Source organism: Pelmatolapia mariae, linkage group LG3_W (assembly GCF_036321145.2).
Source record: "Pelmatolapia mariae isolate MD_Pm_ZW linkage group LG3_W, Pm_UMD_F_2, whole genome shotgun sequence".
Lineage (NCBI taxonomy): Eukaryota > Metazoa > Chordata > Actinopteri > Cichliformes > Cichlidae > Pelmatolapia > Pelmatolapia mariae.
This window is the reverse complement of record NC_086229.1, coordinates 85,222,474-85,241,318: the sequence shown is the minus strand read 5'-3', so window position 1 is coordinate 85,241,318 and position 18,845 is coordinate 85,222,474. Positions and strand designations below refer to the sequence as shown.

General features: G+C 40.5%; 1 protein-coding gene across 1 annotated transcript in view; it reads left to right on the top strand.

Annotated features, from left to right (window-relative positions):
* pcxb (pyruvate carboxylase b) overlaps window positions 1-18,845 on the top strand; it is a 293,413-nt gene that overhangs the window by 6,038 nt on the left and 268,530 nt on the right. The window contains exons 2-8 of the mRNA XM_063470144.1: window positions 7,097-7,233; window positions 9,184-9,277; window positions 9,660-9,750; window positions 11,642-11,807; window positions 12,747-12,892; window positions 16,693-16,810; window positions 18,707-18,774. Coding sequence (XP_063326214.1) covers window positions 7,097-7,233; window positions 9,184-9,277; window positions 9,660-9,750; window positions 11,642-11,807; window positions 12,747-12,892; window positions 16,693-16,810; window positions 18,707-18,774 — 820 coding nt within the window. The remainder of the gene's footprint in view (window positions 1-7,096; window positions 7,234-9,183; window positions 9,278-9,659; window positions 9,751-11,641; window positions 11,808-12,746; window positions 12,893-16,692; window positions 16,811-18,706; window positions 18,775-18,845) is intronic.

Here is an 18,845-nt window from a genome sequence, read left to right as displayed (position 1 = left end):
CACATGTACATGCCTGCCACTTCAGCAGCTGCACATGTACGCACTTGCATTGAGCTTTTTTGATAGTCCTGTTTTTTTGATGAGCGCTGTGCTCACAACAGCCAGTGAACATCAACAGAAGTCCATCACGTACAGCACATCCTTTTCTTCTAACGATAACCCTGAATGCTGTAAGTGCCGAAAGGTAGACTGTTTGTTAGTGCCCAATTTCTGGTGGATAGCTAGCTCTATGTATTTGCCCCTCGATTACCCAAGCAGGGCAAAGTCGAAACTAGTTATGTGTGTCTGTGTGTCACAACATCACAGACAAAACAGAGCTGAACTTTGATCTTCAAGAAGTTAATGTATGAACCAGAAGTCGCTGCGGTGCTTTTAAGCTGCCTAGCACCCAAAGGTTTCACTCAGTAGCCATATAACCTTTCTCTGAGGACAGGATGATGCATGCATGTGGCAACACATTTTTCTTTAACTGATTTTTCTGGGTTTTCCAATATAAAAATTTAAGACCACGTTAGCTATTGACGATGTTTGTGCTTGTGCCTTTTTTTGCTCCTGTAACTACTGAGAGGAAGAGACAGAGAGAGTTGGAGACTTACAATAGAGAGAAAGAGGTCATGTAGTACATTTGGCATGAAGCTATCATTCCACTTTGGCTTTCCAGCTGGGATTTCTTTTTTTCAGTACTTGTATACGGTCGGGGTTGGGTTAGGGAAAATGTTGATGCGAAAGTTGTTTCAGATGATGTCACACTGGTGTGACTGCTGTAGTGCATCGTGTTTCATCGTGAGGTGTGCTGAATGAAATCAGGAAAAGACAGGAAGCACGATCGCTAGTGTTAAGTGATACACCTGGAAGACACCAGCACCATTAAATGTGCTCGACCTGCCAAGATGAAGTGTCTCATAATGAATGTAGTTCCTCTAACTTGATACAATAAATCCTTTGATGGTTTTTCACTGCTTTATTTTCCACTTTCCACTGACTGTGTGTTTTTAGTTTTTGTACTACAGACATTCATGCCATAGCAGTCTGCAGGAGTGAGAAGCCTGCAGCTGGTTTGGAGCCTCCACAGTTGAAACAGCATGCAGATTTTTGCTTTAAAAATTCTTTGAACCTTGCTCATATCTGAAACTAAAACAACCCCACAATCCCATGCATTTTTTTAGACTTAGTGAAAGGCGAAGGTCACATTCCTTTGTCTTTGTATGGGTGTTAGAGGGCCAGTGGAAAAGGCTCTGTCTTTTTTCTCAGGTATGCTATGAATATTATATTGAAATTACATTTAGAATAATTGAAAGTGTAATTTTTTTGTATGATTTAAAAAAAAAAGCATTTCTTAATGATATCTAGTACTTGATAAACTGCAAAACAAGATGTATCTGATGTGTCAGTGTTTCTTTAATGTAAGCAGGTTTATTCCCTAGGTCAACCCCAGGATCACATGAGTGGGTCTGATCTCTGACTTGGTCACTATTTACTACAAAAAGGGATCTTGAAAAGGTTAGCTTTGTATATAAATAAATAGGAAAAAGGGGAAGATACCAGAATGGCTGGGGTTTTTATATCTTGGTCTTCTGTTTTTTGCCCTTCCAGTAGAGTGGAAATTGTAGCTTCTTCAAAACACTTATATGCCGTTTAATTCTGTAAAAGCTCCTGTTGATGAAGTGGATATTGCTTGGGTTCCCTCAGTTAAAGTCATGCGTCAAAGTGCTCTTATTTTGTCCTCCCGTTGTGCGTGTATGCATGTCCTGAAGTAGGCGCCATGTTTTGGTTGTCGTCATACAAAAATCCATAACAGTCTTTCAGAATATTAAATTTCAAGTTGTCTGAGAGTTAACTCAACTCCTTCACCTCCTCTAGGCTTTGTCCCTTTCAGGCTTTAGAAGATTGAGCCCACGACAGCAGACTTTGGCCAGTCACGTGCCTCTTTAAACCTGATCAGGTGTTTGTTGTAGAGCGTGACAGAATTTTAAGGCTGATACCGATACTGATATTTGGGGACGGAAAAATCGAATAATCTGATATATCAGCTGAGAGCTCTAATATTTGTGCAGTTACTTATCCGCTCTTTCTGCCCGACTCTGCTCAGATCAGAATAGAGAGAGGAGAGCGACAGGAAGACGGCTGTTTATTTTCATACTCTATAGATGGAGAGGAGCAGCAGAAGTATGCAGAACAACTGTACTGATGGTCCTGATAATAAACACTCTATTATACAGTACTATCATGACACTTAATTCATGATACAATGTTATTACAGATAATAATTAAGTATTAAATAATAATTGCACATAGACTTGTGTCACAAGTTAACATAACCCTTTCTCTGGTACTCAAACGTCCCTCAACTTGTGCCTCAGCAGAGCCTGGGTACGGCCCTGTCTATGGGGAACCATACCTGGGTTTCACTGCCTCCAATCTGTGACAGACCCTCATTACCCACAGGATTTAATGGGGGTCTTTGGAAGCTTTGTCAAGCTAAGTGTGTCTAATCTTCAGTACTTTTTTGGTTGAGCGAGAAACTAACAAGCCCTAGTGAGTCATTGCTTTGCCATCATCGGATGGTGGCGCTCATGTTCGTAGTATTCTGCGACGGTCCTTACAAATCCCGTGAGTCATATCTGTCCCCCGTTGATGTTGTTAAGAAATCCAAAATCCAAAAAGTCCCTGTTTGTCCCTGTTTGACTGGGGAAAAAAACTCATTAGAAGAACCTCGCAGACCATACTAGAAAAAAGGAGCGCCATCTGGTGGATTGAAAGAGAATTCGATTTTATTCTTCTCGTACTAAAAAGTTCATCATTTTTACAATTGAAATAATAGGATACATATTTGGTGTAGCAGTATTGTTACAAAATATTGGATAATATTGCAATACACTATGTTGAACTGGCTATTCCTTCGTTCTGTCCAGCTCAATTTCAGGGGTTTTGTCTTTTATCAGTTTTTGTCTTTTCCAGCTTTAAGTTGTCATGTTTGAGCATAAGGTGGGGTTTGAGTTTCTCAGCACTTCATGATAAAGCAATGCCTGATTGCTGTATTTCAGACAGTAAGGTGGACCGTGAGCACACCTCTCTATTTTTTTATTCAACATGTTAATGGTAGAAACAAAAAAAACCTCACAATCAAATGATGCAGGTCATAATGTTACATCATCTGCTCTTTATATTAGTGCTGACGGATCAAAGAAACGTAGCTAGAGTTGTCTCATAGAGCGCTCATGCAGCTGTATTTACCCTCATTGTATTCCTTTCTCCAAACACTGCTGCCGAGTGTGTAGCCGGTGAGAACATGCAATGTCTGCGCTGCAAAGACAGCATTTATGAAAAGCTTTGCAAGTTTCAGGAAAAGTACACGTCTGTGCTTTTCCTTTCAGTTTTTTGTTGTGTTTAACTTTGATTCGGGCCCCAGAGTGAGCCAAGATTTCCAGCTGTGAGAACACGAAGCCCCCGGTTTTATTTACCTGCTCATCTTACATTTTTCAGTATGAACCCAAAGCACCCTTCATAGCACTTGAAGGAGCTCCTCATACAGGACAACTGTATCTCTGAAGTAGTCAGAGTCAGAGTCAGTCTCTGAGCCAAAAATAGCAATATAATTCACGCTCTCCAAAACCAAAATTGCACTCAGATTTAGTGCGACAGCCGGACTGTCCCACTATCTTCTCGTCATACCACAGCGCACTTTCTGGGACACATTTGCCATTGTTGGTTAGGCTAAAGCTGTTTAATAATGCTCTCACATAATGACAGAAGAGGACACATGTGGAGAGCAAATGATGACCTTTGATTTCCTTTTTCTCACAATTGTTGTAGATGATTGCTAGCTAAGTGTTTGTCTCAAGGCCTGATTTGTACTGTCACAATGGAAAAAAGTGTGTATCATATGAGCTCCTTACAGTGGAGCTGTTGAAGTGAAGAGGTCTGCTGCTGTCTTCTTGGATAATTTGTGATTCGGGTGGATTTTTAGTCATTAAATCCGTTTATGCCATGACATGCTGTGTTTTGGGTTCGGAGTCTTCTTTCCTCTGCCCTCTGCTGGGATTGCTCAAAAGATTTCCAGATTTTTAAAGATGAAAGAGAATTTTAGACGACAGACAACACTTTAAACTAACTGCGATTAGGCTGCCGGCTGAAAATATGTTATTGTATTTTTCAGTATCTTTTTTTATGGTCCTGAACGGTGCTGTGATTTTTATTATTATTATTTTTTAATTGCTACAAAATCTTTAGGGGAGACAAAACAATATTGTATATTGTTTTTATTGTATATGTTTTATATATAATAGGATACTAAATATATACAATATGCAGACTTTTTTTCTCCAGAGTTTATTTGTTTAAGGTACTTGGTAGCTTCCTGTTTGGAAAAATATCCTGGTATCACATCATCATAACTGCTTATGTTACGCTCTTCCTTGGAGATTACACGTGTGTGTTGTCTGGTTCAGATCAATGGACTGTTAGGCTATTACAAGAGCTTCGTTTAGCATTTTGAAGATCATTGCTCCGGATTTGTTGAGTGGAGCACTGTGCTAAACCTCCTTGCAGCTTTGCAAGTTTGCAGGTTTTATTTCTAAAAGGTTTCGTGACCTTCATCATGTCATGACTTCCACAGCTTCCCGTATCTGACAGTTTTTTTAATAACATGACAGTGGAAAGTTCAAGCAATATAACGTCTTGATATATGTTCCCCTGACTTGTAGCTTCATTTTCACAGTCACAGCCTGTTGCTCATTGGCTGCTTCTGGTTCATGGTGATGGTTGACATTAAGGTTTATTTATGGCATTTAGAGAATTAAAATCTAAAGTTCAAGACTACCTAGAGTTACTATTGCAAGGTTTAATAAAAGGATCCAGTTTTTTTCAGTCGGTTGTTGTTAGGCCCGATCAGTATTCAGGGCTTGGGAAACTGAATCTGTTTCTTCAGGTGTGCCTGTTGTTTTTGTGTAGATGCAGTATTTGGTTTCAGCCTGAGTTTCCACTGCATGGTGTCTACAGACGGCTTCAAGGCATTAACTTATTGAACGATTCTTGCCTAATTTATTCCTTTTCTAATTCAGCTAAATACTAATTATTTATAGTGTGTGATAAAAGTATTTCCAAAACAGTAGAGCTTGAGTAGAAAACAACTTTTTAACTCTTTATCCAGATCTATATCTTGGTGCTCTAGTGTCTCAACACTTTGTCTACATAAGTCGTGCAGTGTGAAAAATGGCATCATATATCTCAGCAGAAACAAACAATTGTCCACAGTAAAGCAGGAAATAACTGTGTAGTGACATGTGGCTCTGATATGTTTATTGTCAATGCAAAGTTGAATTTTAAGAATTTTTATATTGAAGATATTTGGATTCACATACAAATAATATTATGGCTTAGGACAAATATGAGACTTGAAGGATGCATTTAAGTCATTACATAATCAGTGCATTTAATAATTAAATGCAGTGATTATTCCCTTTAGTTTAGTTTATTGTTTCATTGGCAAATTGATACTTGTTCTTTCAAGTGGACCTAATTGACTGTAGTTCCGACGTTTGACCACAGTGTGGCAGCAAAGGACTTTTAGTGAAGTGCAGGCTGAGGTCTGGCCTAAAGAAGAAGCCTGGCTGCCTCATAAGCGTTGAACTTCTGCCTGTCTCCTCACATGAATGAGAAGCTCTTCATCTAGCTCAGGTAGCTGTGACACGGTTTGCACCTTCATGCACGTGCGTATGGGCACCTGTGCCATGTGGCGCTCACGCGGCTGTTGGTTTGTTGGTGCTGGGCTGCTAAATGTTCGTAACAGTCAGTAGCTTAATGCCCATTTAGTTATGATGACTGGTGGGTTTGTCAGGTTGTGTGTTTGTTAGCTCAGAGGGAACAAAGCTAGTGTATGTTTGTAAGAAATCTTTTCACTTTATTATATATTTTTTTTTTAAAAATGGGCAGAAAAAAAAGGGAGGTCTGTGTCTGGTAAAAAAAACATAGTTTCTATGGTTGTACTTTTCTAGGTAATTAGTCTTCATTTTTATTGCTGTAATTTGGTAGAGAAACTGCACAAACGCACCAGAAACTCATTGTCGTTAATTGGACACAATAGCAGTTGATTGGCTGCTGGCAAGCAGAGCAGCAGCTGATTGGCTTTTCCGCCTCCTCAAATTCCTTTTTTATGATAGTCTGGCTTCCTGGGCGAAGTTATGCTGTAACTAATCAACTAGAGCTTATCCTTTTAGACTTGTTATTTTTATTTTTTTTAATTGTTATTAGTATCTATCGATTTTCTTCCGCTTATCCAATTCAGGGTCGCAGGGAGTCATAGGCTCCCAGAATAAGGCGAGAAGCATGGTGCAGCCTGGAGTCACAAGGCTAAGGCAGAGCGCCAGGCACCGTCAATTTTAAATCGCCAGTTAGCTGAACCCCACTAACTGCATGTTTTTTGGACTGTGGGAGGAAGCCACAGTAGCCAAAGCGAGCCTGCTCAGTTACAGGGAGCAGAAAGGCCCCAGACTGGAGTTGAACCTCACCCATAGAGGCCATAACCTAACCATGGGCACCACTGTGTCATCCATTATTAGCGCTAAAATGGTTACTGTGTCATTGTACAATTCCAAACTATGTTTTTAACATTAAAAAAATGGTCTAGCTTCCATTAAAAATACTGGTCTATCCGTTATGTTCTCAGCCACTTTTTCAGCAATTGGTCAGACTTTCCCAGAAACAGCCATTACATTCACAGGCCTCAACCATTTGCTCATTGTACAGCCTTCCTTTTTTCCCCCCTTCCTGAATCCTTCAATAATCCAGGACTCTTTGTAAATATTAGTTCAAGGACAATTAAACGCTTCTGAATAAAATGCCATGTTGTGGAGGCTCAGCAGTAGCTTAAGAGTGAGCTTCTGTAGATTTAATTTCTCCAAATGTGGTTCACATCTCCTTTGGTGAGAACCACAGATCTCCAAAATACTGTTTTTTATATTTATAATAAAGAAAAAGAAAAGAAGCCTTGTTTCCTTGTGCATGTGTTATGTTTATCTTAATATTTTACTCCATGTCTTCTTACTTTGCATTTGTTTTGTTTGTGTAGCTGAAGAGTTGTTTTTTTTTCTCTTCTCAGGATGTTTAGGTACACTTTAGTCAGGAGTGGCCTTGGTGTGTTGGCTCTCCGGAGGGCATATGTTCTTACCCGATTTGCTCACTCTGCCCCGAAGAATGAGTATCGACCAATCAAGAAAGTGATGGTGGCCAATAGAGGTAAGACTACTTTTTTTTTTTCATACAGTTATAATTTCCCACTGAAGAAGACAAGCAATTGAAAGCACTGTTAAATTAACTACAGTTTAATGCTGTTTCATTTATAATGTAAGAAAAAAGTTATGACATTTACAGTCTCCCTGAGGCAAGAACAGACTCTTGGATCTGTTAATTTTTAATGCCCAGCATTTAGTTTGCCTTGGCGTATGCTAATATTTAAGCACACATTGTATGTGGGTGGCTGTTGAAGCTAGCTTTGTTTGCTTTAACCCAAAAAAATATTGGATATCAATGTGGAGCTGCTGCCACAGCCGTCGGGGAAGTTGTGCTGTGTACCGAGTCTATGTATTAAAGTGTTTTTGAATTTTCTGCTCTACATACTGTCACAGAGGTACTGTCACTGCCGTTCAAAGCTCAACTAAAATAGACATGAAAGTAAAAAAAAATTATTTATCCCGCTCTGGTATCTGAGGTCTGAATAGAAATGTAATTATAGGGTAAACCCGAGTTTCCTGAACACAAAGCAGTCCACAGTACGGTTGTTACAGGCGGGATAAACATCATTGATGTGCTTTGAGAGGTGGCCAGCGTGCAATTAGTCGCTCTGTCAGGTGATGAAGAGTGTTTGAGTGATAAATAAATAGATTCATGCTTTTTATTCTAATTGCTTTTATTATATTCATTCCTGCAGTCACATTTAAAATGCATGATTTGCTTCATTGTTTCATTATTCCAGTTTTATTTGTGCATGTGTTTTCAGTACTGTTGGAGGTCTTGAAAGCACGCGCCGCTCTATAGGCCCCCTGTTGCATACATGCATGCATACATCTCACAAAGGCTCTGTTTAGCTGCTGGAATACATCCATGTGATTCAAATGAGTTGTGGTCTGTCCTTCATACTCGAACACAGCGGGGCTTTCCGTCCATCCTCCTTCGCATCAGCCTGACGCGATAGCAACACCACATAAGATCACATTCTTCACACTGGAGTGCATCGGGCCTTTCTTGGCTGCAGTGTGTGCACGCCTATGTGGCGATAAGGGCACACCATCATATCATATCAGCCCAGATTCCACTTCACCAAACATATCTCCTCTCTGCCATAGCCTCTCTGCTCTTTTAGCAACTCCTCTCCTTTCTTTTCATTTCTGTTCCCCACTTCCTGTCACAGTGTTTCGTCCTCAAGACAAGCTCGAGTGCCTTTTTCTCTTTTTTGCATTGTTCTTTTAAAGTTAACTACATTTTAATCTGTCAGTTTTCCATACATCTCGTCCTCTTCTCTCTTATCCCTCACCCTTTCATCCCTTTCATGTTCATGCTGTTGGTCTTCTCCAGAATTTACTCCTTTCATGCTCGTCTACTCTCCTCATATTTTTTTTATTTTTTTAAAGCCGTACAAATGTTTGAACGCTGTCCTCGCCTTCAAGCAAGAACAACACAGCTTACTTGTTTTCAGCGACTTAACTTTCTCCCTCTAACTGCGTGTTGCTTGAAAAACAAGTATTTGGTTCTTGTGACAGCAAGATAAAAGTCAGGGAGCGTTTTGCTTGTCTGAAGCTGAGATTTTACGCTGTTCTCTCAAACTTGAGTTAAAAACTGACTTGTTGCAGTGTCTGACGTTTTTTTGCATGGGTCTTGTTTTCATGCAATACATTACAAAGTTTAGGCTTCTTTTCTCAGCTGACGCATTAGATGCGAAATGCTACAGGATGTTGATAAAATGCTATAAAGTCTGTGCTTATAAAACCTAGATGATGAAAGAACTACAGCCTCCCTCTACACACAGTCTCCTAAAAAATAAAGAAACATTTGCATAATAAAGGGAATAATATTAAAAGAAAACACAGAGAAAGGAAGGGAACAGATGGAGCTGGGAGAATGAGATGTGGCAAAGCTAAACCAAACCGCCTTCAGCATTGAGTCATCACATGTGTTCCTCTCGTCTTTCAGGTGAGATCGCCATCCGTGTGTTCAGAGCCTGCACCGAGCTGGGGATTCGAACCGTGGCCGTGTATTCAGAGCAGGACACTGGACAAATGCACAGGTATTAGTGTGCGCTACATTAGAGCGAACCGTAGTGTTTTAAATAAAGATGGCTTCACGGGCATATGTGTTGCTAAATGTCTCGCCTGCCACTGCTGGATATTGATTACAGAATGCTAACAGCTGATTAGAGGTAATAGCAATTAAAAAGGAGTCTTGGGAGCATTTTTCTCCGCTCCAGCGCTTTGGGTGGGTTTTTTGTTTTGCGGTTGATGTTAAGTGGGGACATAAATATAATTGTATTGACATTACAAACATTCAGGTAATCGCACAGCTTAGTTTACATGCACACAAACTAATCTGGCTCTTTGTGAGCTTCAAATATAACACGGATACTTTTCTACCTGTTCTTTGTCTGTCTTTGCGTGTTCTCGTCTTCACAGGCAGAAGGCGGATGAGGCTTACCTGATTGGGAAAGGCCTGCCACCTGTTGCAGCATACCTGCACATTCCAGACATCATCAAAGTTGCCAAGGTAACGAATTTTCACCTTCACAAAAGTAACTCTTCCACTTCACCTGTATGGTGGTTCACATGTCTCAAGAGAAACTTGGAAGAGCTAACAAAGACCCAATAAAGCCACTGGGACGTACAGCTATATGATAATCAGATTTTTTTTTTCCACTTATTATTTTGGCTCTCGGTGGAGTTAAATAAACAAAATGAGGTAATTCAGATAAAACAATGATGCTGAGATTATTTTCAGATTGATGTTCTGACCAAAATGAAAGCAGTTCAATCGTTTGTCCCTGATTTAAGACCAGCATACTCCATTTCCTTACAGCGCTGTCATGTGCAGTGCCCATACGCATCTTAACGGTCCCCTAAATGAAGAATTTGATAAAGCGCTGCTGGCTAGTTCTTAATTTTTGTATTGACTGTAATTGAATTTTTTTTTACATTTTTGCCTTTGACTGAAATGAAAATCCATGCTATGCAAGTCTCGTCTTTTGCTGTCAGTAGTGGAGCAAAGCTTCTAGCTGGAGACCGGACATGGATTGGAATATGACTCTTTTCTGTTCACTGTGTTACTTGCACAAGAAAAGGGAATATTGTATTTCTATGCTCTACTCGCACACCCCTGCCCTGTTGATGTTTTCCTTCGTGGTCCGTATCCGTGTCTAGTGGCCATAGTTTCTTATTTCTTCCTTTTCCCCATCTTTTTTCTCCTTTCCTTACTTCCTTTTCACTTTCATTTCCCATCTCCCTTCCTCTCCTCCTCTTCCCTGTGCCACTTATCTCTGTGTAGATCATATCTGCTCTTTGTTGCGACTCTTCTTTCCCATGCTCCTTCCACCCCTCCAGGATATGCTGTCAGTTGTTCATTATCATTTTTCTGATCAATCTCTCGTGGTTTATAATTTTCTGCATGGGCATGTGGTCAGCCAGCCAAGTTGGGGAGCCTTTGGCATCCAACTCGTTTCTCTAAAATCCGTCTGGCTGTCTGAGAGCTCAGCCAGCCCGTGCCAGCATTAAGTGTGTTCTCCTGTTTTCACCCTTTCATATTTAGAGTATGTTTACCTCTTGTTCACAATGTGTCTTCACTTAGAAAAGAATCATCTTATTAGCAGCTTTCTTAAAATCGTCTAACATGACAATTAAAACAGTTTCACTTGTGTTGGACGTGAATGTGAGCCCACACATGTGCACCTACTGTATCCTATTAACCTCTGTGTTAATCTTCATCTGCTGTCCACGTCTTGCTACATTTGTGGGGGGGTTTTTTCTTTCTTTTCTTTTACCTGCTTGTGTCCATGCATGGCACTTGCTATGTTTCTGTGTGGCTCAGTGCCTCTTTTGGCCTGCCAGTAACAGCTCCCTTAACAACGGGACAGCCCATAATTATAGTCCGCCTTGTATCCGAGAGCAGATGGCACATACTGATCCAGTGATGGCTCTGTCAGCCTCGGCAGCTACTGTATCTGTCTGCTACCCTTTGTAGTGTGTGTGTGTGTGTGTGTGTGTGTGTGTGTGTGTGTGTGTGTACACGTACTCGATACCTTCCCGCTGACCCTCAAATTATCTACGCCTGTCTGTTCACTGAGTCTCCTACTGGTGTCCATTGAGCAGATGATGATGATTAAGGCAATGGTAACTAAGATAAAATGAGAATAAAATGAACTCAGAACCATTTTTAAGTAACACAAATTCTTTGCACTGCCATGAGATTGCATGTGTTAAAGCATCGAGGTTAGTGTGTGACACCTCTTTGTTTCTCTCACTAATAGACAGCCAAGTGCTAACTGGGGCCCGCAGTGGCTCTCTGTTTAACACAACTCATGCAGCTTAGCTGAGCTATATTTACTTTCTCTGGGATGGGTGAATTTAAAAAAAGTCTTTATCCATCTGTCTCTCTCACTACTTAGGACAACGGTGTGGATGCCATCCATCCTGGCTATGGATTCCTGTCTGAGCGGGCAGACTTTGCCCAGGCCTGTTCGGATGCCGGGGTGATGTTTGTTGGACCATCTCCAGAAACGGTGCGCAAGATGGGTGACAAGGTGGAGGCTCGTTCCTTGGCTATCAGTGCAGGTATGATACGACCATCCCAAACTGCTGTTATGATGCTCAGTTGCATGAAGTTTGAGGCTTGCTCATTATAGTGGACCTGTTGTGCTTTTTCTAGATAGATATAGGTGTCTGAAATAATGAAGTCAGTGCATGTACAGGAAATTTCTATGAGCCAATATCTCAGGCTTTTAAAAATGGCAAATGTGCTTAATTTGGTCATCTCAGGTGAGCACAGCAGCCTCACAACCCTGCCATTCAAGCCTTCATTCTGCAAGGGCCAGCAAATCAGAAGAAAGTTGGCTCAAAGGGAGAATTGAAACTGCTTGTATCAGAGGATGAACTGAAGCACCAAGGCCCTGCAAAATATGATTGTTTTGAACCTTGAGTCATGCAAGGCTGTTCGAGTAAAGGGAAAATATGGAATTGGAAACGTGTATAATAGATTCGCATTATGTGATGGTAGTAGTTGTATACTTACTATGATAAAATGGAAGCGTAGCTGACTGGTAGTGTGCATGTAAAGCTTGTGACACTATTAGTAATAGTGTGGCTTAAATTTAAATCACTCTGCAAGATGACTCACACCTCCATCTACCTTTCACTCTGGCTTTGCATTTGCTGTCGCTTTAATGCGTGTATTAAATTTGTATTCACTGAGGTGATGAATATTTTAAGAGCATGCTCTTTTTCTTTTATGCAACTGTAGGAAATCTAACAAGCTATATTTCTATTAATGGGATGCTTTTGTCATTTTGAGCCACTAAATAATTTAGTATTTCAAGACCAAGTGAGTCTTAGATTGCACTGCTGTGTTTAATGGCTGCCAATCTTCTTTGATTATATCAGTAACTGTCATAATTATGGTGCTACAGTTTTGTGTTTTTTTTCCTTTTTTCCCTCCTCTGTAACATTTGACATCCTTTTTGAAGTAATATTTGTCACAAACCCAACCCTGTGTAGGAGTACCTGTGGTCCCAGGAACAGATGCTCCCATCTCAAGTCTGCAGGAGGCGCAGGCGTTTGCCCAGACATACGGCTTCCCCATTATCTTCAAAGCAGCCTATGGTGGAGGTGGTCGCGGCATGAGGGTGGTCAGAGAATATGAGGTGAGCGCTTGTATGGTGTCAGAGGAAGCCGTTTAAACTGCGTCTTGACTGACCAGCCTCATGACACATTTGTGTTCGTTTTTATTAATTCCGTTTATTTTGAATTGAGTTGAAATTGCTTGCAAATCTCAAACTGGGCATTTAGCTCTCTGGGCACCAATCACTCTGGATGTATTGGAATCTGTGCCCCGAAAGTGCCTCGGTCACTTAGTGAAGGAGTCTGAGTGATTTCTGTTTGGCTCAGGCTTTCTCTTTTCTTTCAAGTGAGTATAATTGGAGGCTGTCAAGCAGGCACCGTTAAAGTATTGTCTCACTGTTTAAAATAAAAAATGGACAGTTAACTGATTTCATGCATTTTACCTTTTTGATTTTTTTTTTTTAAATGATTTTTTTTATTTTTTTTTTGGTCCATAACAGTAAAATGTCTCAACATGTCCTTGATACTACTAACTGAAATATAAACAGAGTATATAAATGGCAGAAGATTATCAAAATAGGTAGCATAATCTTATTGTGGGCCCATATTACAGGAGTTGGAATTTGTGACTCTGGGTTAGGGTGGAATTTTAGATTCATCTCTTGGCTCAAAAGTGTTATCTGGATATAAAATGTGAGATTGGTGCAAAAAAAATGGCCGACACAGATCGTTTGTTTTTCAGCAAGACTGTATCTGTCAGTAATGTGTGCAAAAACCAGCAAAACAATGACGCAATCAGGAACAACTGGACTTTGCAATATTTCTGTTTATTATCCCAACTTTAGTGAGTGCAAGTATGTTTCAAAACTGCCTTAAAAATGTAGTTTGTTGAGCAGTTTCAGTAAATGAACTGCAGATAAACACTATTTTTGCCACATTCAGAAAACCCCTTGGCAGTGGAGGGGGAACCTCCGCTCAGCGCAGCCACACATGCCTGTGCGACCTAGCCAGTTAGCCAGCAAAATTTGCTCATTTAGTGATGCTGGCGGCTTTTTCCCTCCTCAAGCCTGTGGCGATAATGTTGTGTGGTTTCTCATAGGCTGAGTGGAATTTTAATTTTTTTTACCCGGGGCATTTTTGCCTTCATGTGACTGGACAGTGTAGACTTTCTAGACAAACCCAGGCTGCTATATCAAGCATCGGGGCTTAATTGTCACCAAGCTGGTGGGATTTCAGTATTAATCTATTTGCATCACTACTAAAACACAGCAATTCAAAACATTTAAAATTGATAGAAAATAAAGACATGCATAAACCTGTTTTTAAGTATGTCCCCTTTTACTCATCGCTCTGTAGGCTTGTTTTGCACTCTGTTGTGCAAAAGTGTTGTCATAATCACCCAGATTTAAACTCTAAATATCAAACGTGTCGTCTTTTGTTTAGCAATGTAAAACTGTCACATAACCAAGACTCTGAATCCAAGCCATTGTCGTCACTGACCGAGGTCTGGGATCAGATTTCTTCTTTGAATACCCGAATTATCCCAAGCTCCAGCAGTCTGAGCCCGACATGACACACAATGACCCACAAAGTGGTCATTAATAATTTAAGAAGTGCGGTGATGGCCTGCGTAAATGGTGCTTCTGCTGTTTTATTTCATCTATATTGAGTACGGTGAGCGTCTTTCTATAACGGTGCTGGTTACAGACCGTTAACCTCAAGAGTCCCTTAAAATACATTCATTAAGCTTTTCAGCGTCGATGCTCGGCTGATGTTTGGGGTTTTGGGAAATGCTTGTGAAAAAAATCAGGATAGCTGTACTTTAACCTCATAACCTCAGTTGATTGCTATTGGCGACTTGGCCAAGCGGAGACGGTACAGTTTATCTCGACACTGTTCAATATGAGGGTAATTGTTTTGTTTTTATTTCTGTTTTATTACATAATATTAGAAATTATAGAGGGTTAAAAAGAAGCCAAAGATGTGATTTTATTTTACCCTTTACAATTGTATATTTATTTCAAAATGTGTCCCTCAAAGGGGCTTTTATGCCTTTTAAACACCAGGAAGTGTCAAGTTATCACCCCTATTTTAGTGCATGCCTCGAGGTTGCTTTGTTTCTAGCGTTAGCAATATCAGGACAGTGGAGGGAGCGTCATTGCTGCCCCTTGATTATAATAATATTCCCTGATGACTCTTTGAGCAGTGTAATGTTATCCTTTAAACTGCAAACATTTCTCAAGAATGAGCACCATAAACGGTTTAACGTGTTTACTTGGCCCTCAGATTAACCAGATCACTCTCTCCTAATTTGTATCGTACCATATATCATATTGTTGGGCGGATGTGCTGCCTGAGACATTTACCAAAGCCTGGATCGAGAAACACGAGTTACACTGACCGGTGTCAGTTTAAATGTAAGCCCCGCTTTATTCACTGGCACTATTCTTTAGTTACTGATCTACATGAGTAGTGGCAGTGTTGCGTCGTACTGTAGTCATTGAGCCTTGCAAGTCGGCAACCCATTGCAAAGTATGACCTTTTCTGAGTTGTACCCCAGTCTAATTAATTAGTTGTTGACATTTCTAGTTATTCAGTTGAGTCACAAGGGCCTCAGCAGCTCCAGCAGATACGATGTGAGGAAATTGTAAAGAGGTTTCTCTGTACTGTTGGGACCGCCGAGCAACAATGCGTAGGTTGACTTTTTATTCCATTAAGGCCAGCTCGTAGGTCATTTGTATGCTGAATTAACAGACCGGAGCTAATATTCTCAACATATTGTAGGATGAGATGTGTGTGTTTACTGATAAGCAAGGCTAAGATAAGCTAGTCTGCTAGATTTTATTATTTCCACCCCCCATAAGATTGATGTGATACGCTTTCCAAAAGAAGTGAAAGAGAACGGGGGAATGGCAAGCATCAAAGCTCCAGTGGCCAGAGCTGACGATGCACTGAGAAGATGTGGAAGGAGTACAAATGCGATCTTCATAAGTTTCCCAGTCTTTCAAAAGTCCTCTTGCACCTGCAGGCTCGTAAATGACAATGTGATTGAGCACCTTTGAACCCTTTTTTCCCCCCAAAGTGTTGCGTTCAGTCAGACTTGGGAGTCCCTGAAAGTAACTAGCAGGTTTTTCCTGTTTCTCAGATGCGTTAAGTTTGCTAGTACATCTATATCTCATCCAGTCATCATTCCTGCAAAGTTCTTCCTGTGCTCGTAGCACTAGCTTCAGTCCATGATCACCTGATTAAGTGGTGACAAAGCCAGTTGGTGAATGCTTGGTGCTAAATTGTTTGTCCCCTTATTGGTAGCCTGTGAGTCTGATCAGATATTTAAAGACTTATTTATATATTAGAGTTGTATAATTTCCTGTTCTTTGAAAGTTGTGGCTTCCTTTTGTGCCATCTCTGCCCTTTTCTTTGACACACTGCTTTTAGCAGCGCTGATGACGTCTGCAGTTCCCTTGAATGTTGTAGTTGTGGCTCCAAAAACATTTTTTTTGTCAAGGCTATGAGATGACAGCTGAGGATGGACTCGAGTTTCCTTCAGGGGAAGGGCGCGTGGTTGTGATTCGTGTCTTTCCCCCATAGAGGAGACTGAATTGGCTGGCAGAGTTTTGCAGACTGACAAACACAGATGGAGTCGTGACCTTGAACATGGTGGACTGTGATCTTCCAGAGATATTGTGTCCCGTCTTACTCTCTAGGGGAATGTAAACATTTCTGTCGGGACAAATAAAATATTATGTGCAAAAGGGGAAGAGCAGTTGTCTAAATAACACGAATAATACCACTCCATACATTTGAAAAGCATTAGTTTGCTGGGACTGTGTCTCTTGAACGGTTGAACTAACTCGGACATGTATGGATTTCTCTTGTTTGTCAGGAACTTGAGGAGAATTACCAGCGGGCCTACTCTGAAGCTCTGACGGCTTTTGGGAACGGAGCCTTGTTTGTTGAGAAATTTATTGAAAAGCCGAGGCACATCGAAGTACAGATCCTTGGTAAGTGCACTCTGACTTCATTTACGTTTGCCTTTTAACAATTTATCTGGTTTATGTTTATCTGAGTTTCATTAAGAAAGCAAACTGCATTGTAGTCCTTGAAATCTAAGAGTGCTAAGGGAGGAGGTGAAGCAGATGAACAAGGAGAGGGAAGATGATTTATTCTCCAGCCATTACATCTTCTCATTTTAGTGCATGTAACTCTGCAAGCACTCTATTACAGTACTGAAATCCAACACCAACACTTACAGGAAGTGCCTGTACTGCACAGAGGTGTCTGCATGTTTGCATGGCCACACATACACAAGGTGGCATTCAGAATTTACCATAGCTAATCGCGTGTGCGTGCGTGTGCATGTTCACTGTGATTAATTGCTCTCTTTAGGGCTTGCAAAGGATTTTGTGAATTTTCTGAATTACCTGCTAACAGCCATGTCTTCGCCAGCCCTCTGAATTCTGGCAGTCCTTCAGTCTCCACTTTCCTCTCTGGGTCTCCCTTTAATATTCTCTCCTTTTTTCTTGTCTCCTCCCTTTGCCATCCAGTTTCATTTCTTCTTATTCTTTTCCAAATATCTAACCAGGAGATGTATTTATTTTGCATTTTCTGCCCAGCTTCCATCAATCCTTGCTTCTGTTAGATTGTAAGAACTATTTCGGTGGTATACAACATTAACTAGTGCGGTTAAACTGTGATAGTTTGTAGTTATTGGATTGTTTTAACTCAACAAAAGGCGGTTCGCATGTTTGCTCGTATTCTATTCTGCAAGTTGATTGTGATGACTAACAGTTTAAATGATTATTTGAAAAAGTTGATCTGAAAGGGTTTTGATGGTCCATTAACTGCAGTAATTTTCAGTAAAATTGTTACAGATGAATAGCTGTAACAACAAAATGGTTCAAAACCGTGAGCCACTGAATAGCTTTTGATTTTGAATCATTTGAACAAAAGGAGAAATTTGAAGAAGGCAAATTAAAAAATGTCACTGTTATCGAAGAGAAAAGGACCAATCTAGAAAGTATTTGGGGAATAAACAAGTGGGGAAAAAAAAGGGCTCTGTCTTGACTGCATTGTCTTTTAATGAATTCTTGCACATTAAACCATTTAAGTAAAATCTGTGGAATTTCATTTATTTAGCTTCTCAACTATCAGTCTTATCTTTTAGTCCTGTTAAGTAATAATGCCACTAAAAGAAGCCTGCCTTGTTTTGTCACATTGACATAAAATGTCTTTCTCATCATTTCATGTCATATTCAGTTGTTTAAAAGCGCTTATGTGCAGTAGCAATCGATCAAATCTGATGCTGTAATTGTAACAAAAAGCTGTTTGTGGTCACTCTAAAGCAGCGGTCCCCAACATTTTTTGCGCCACGGACCGGTTTAATGTCCGACAATATTTTCACGTACCGTCCTTTAAGGTGTCGTGGATAAATACAACAAAATAGTGGTATTGTGTAAATATAATGATAAATGCGAATTCACTGTAATTGTAACTTTATTAGCGGTATCCTCCTGAAATGCGCCAACAACATTGAGAGTAACATCCTCCTCGCTGCCCCTTAATGCTCTCTGGTCGCTATGGTAACGCGTAAATATGTTTTCAAAATAAGACGCACAACTACAACATGGAAAAAGACCCAGGGAAACAGGGTTGATGATAAAAACCCTGAAAACCATAAATTTTACTCTCGTGGGCCGGTACCAAACGACGTGGCCCGTGGGTTGGGGACCGTCTCTAAAGCTCCAAAATTGGGTTTGCCTCACGTAGCATCAAGAAAATGTCCTGTCGTTGAACGCAGCCACACTCTTTACACTGCTCTTTGTCCTCATACTGCTGCTTATCTATTTTTAAATTGCTTCCTCTGTTATTTCCTCACTTACATCTTTGTCTTTCCTCAGGCGATAAATATGGTAATGTCATCCACCTCTACGAGAGAGACTGCTCCATTCAGCGGAGACACCAAAAGGTGATGCCCTCGTTTTCGTCTTTGTTTTCATTTAAGATTTTATTTGCGGCGTTGCTTCATTAAGTAGATTA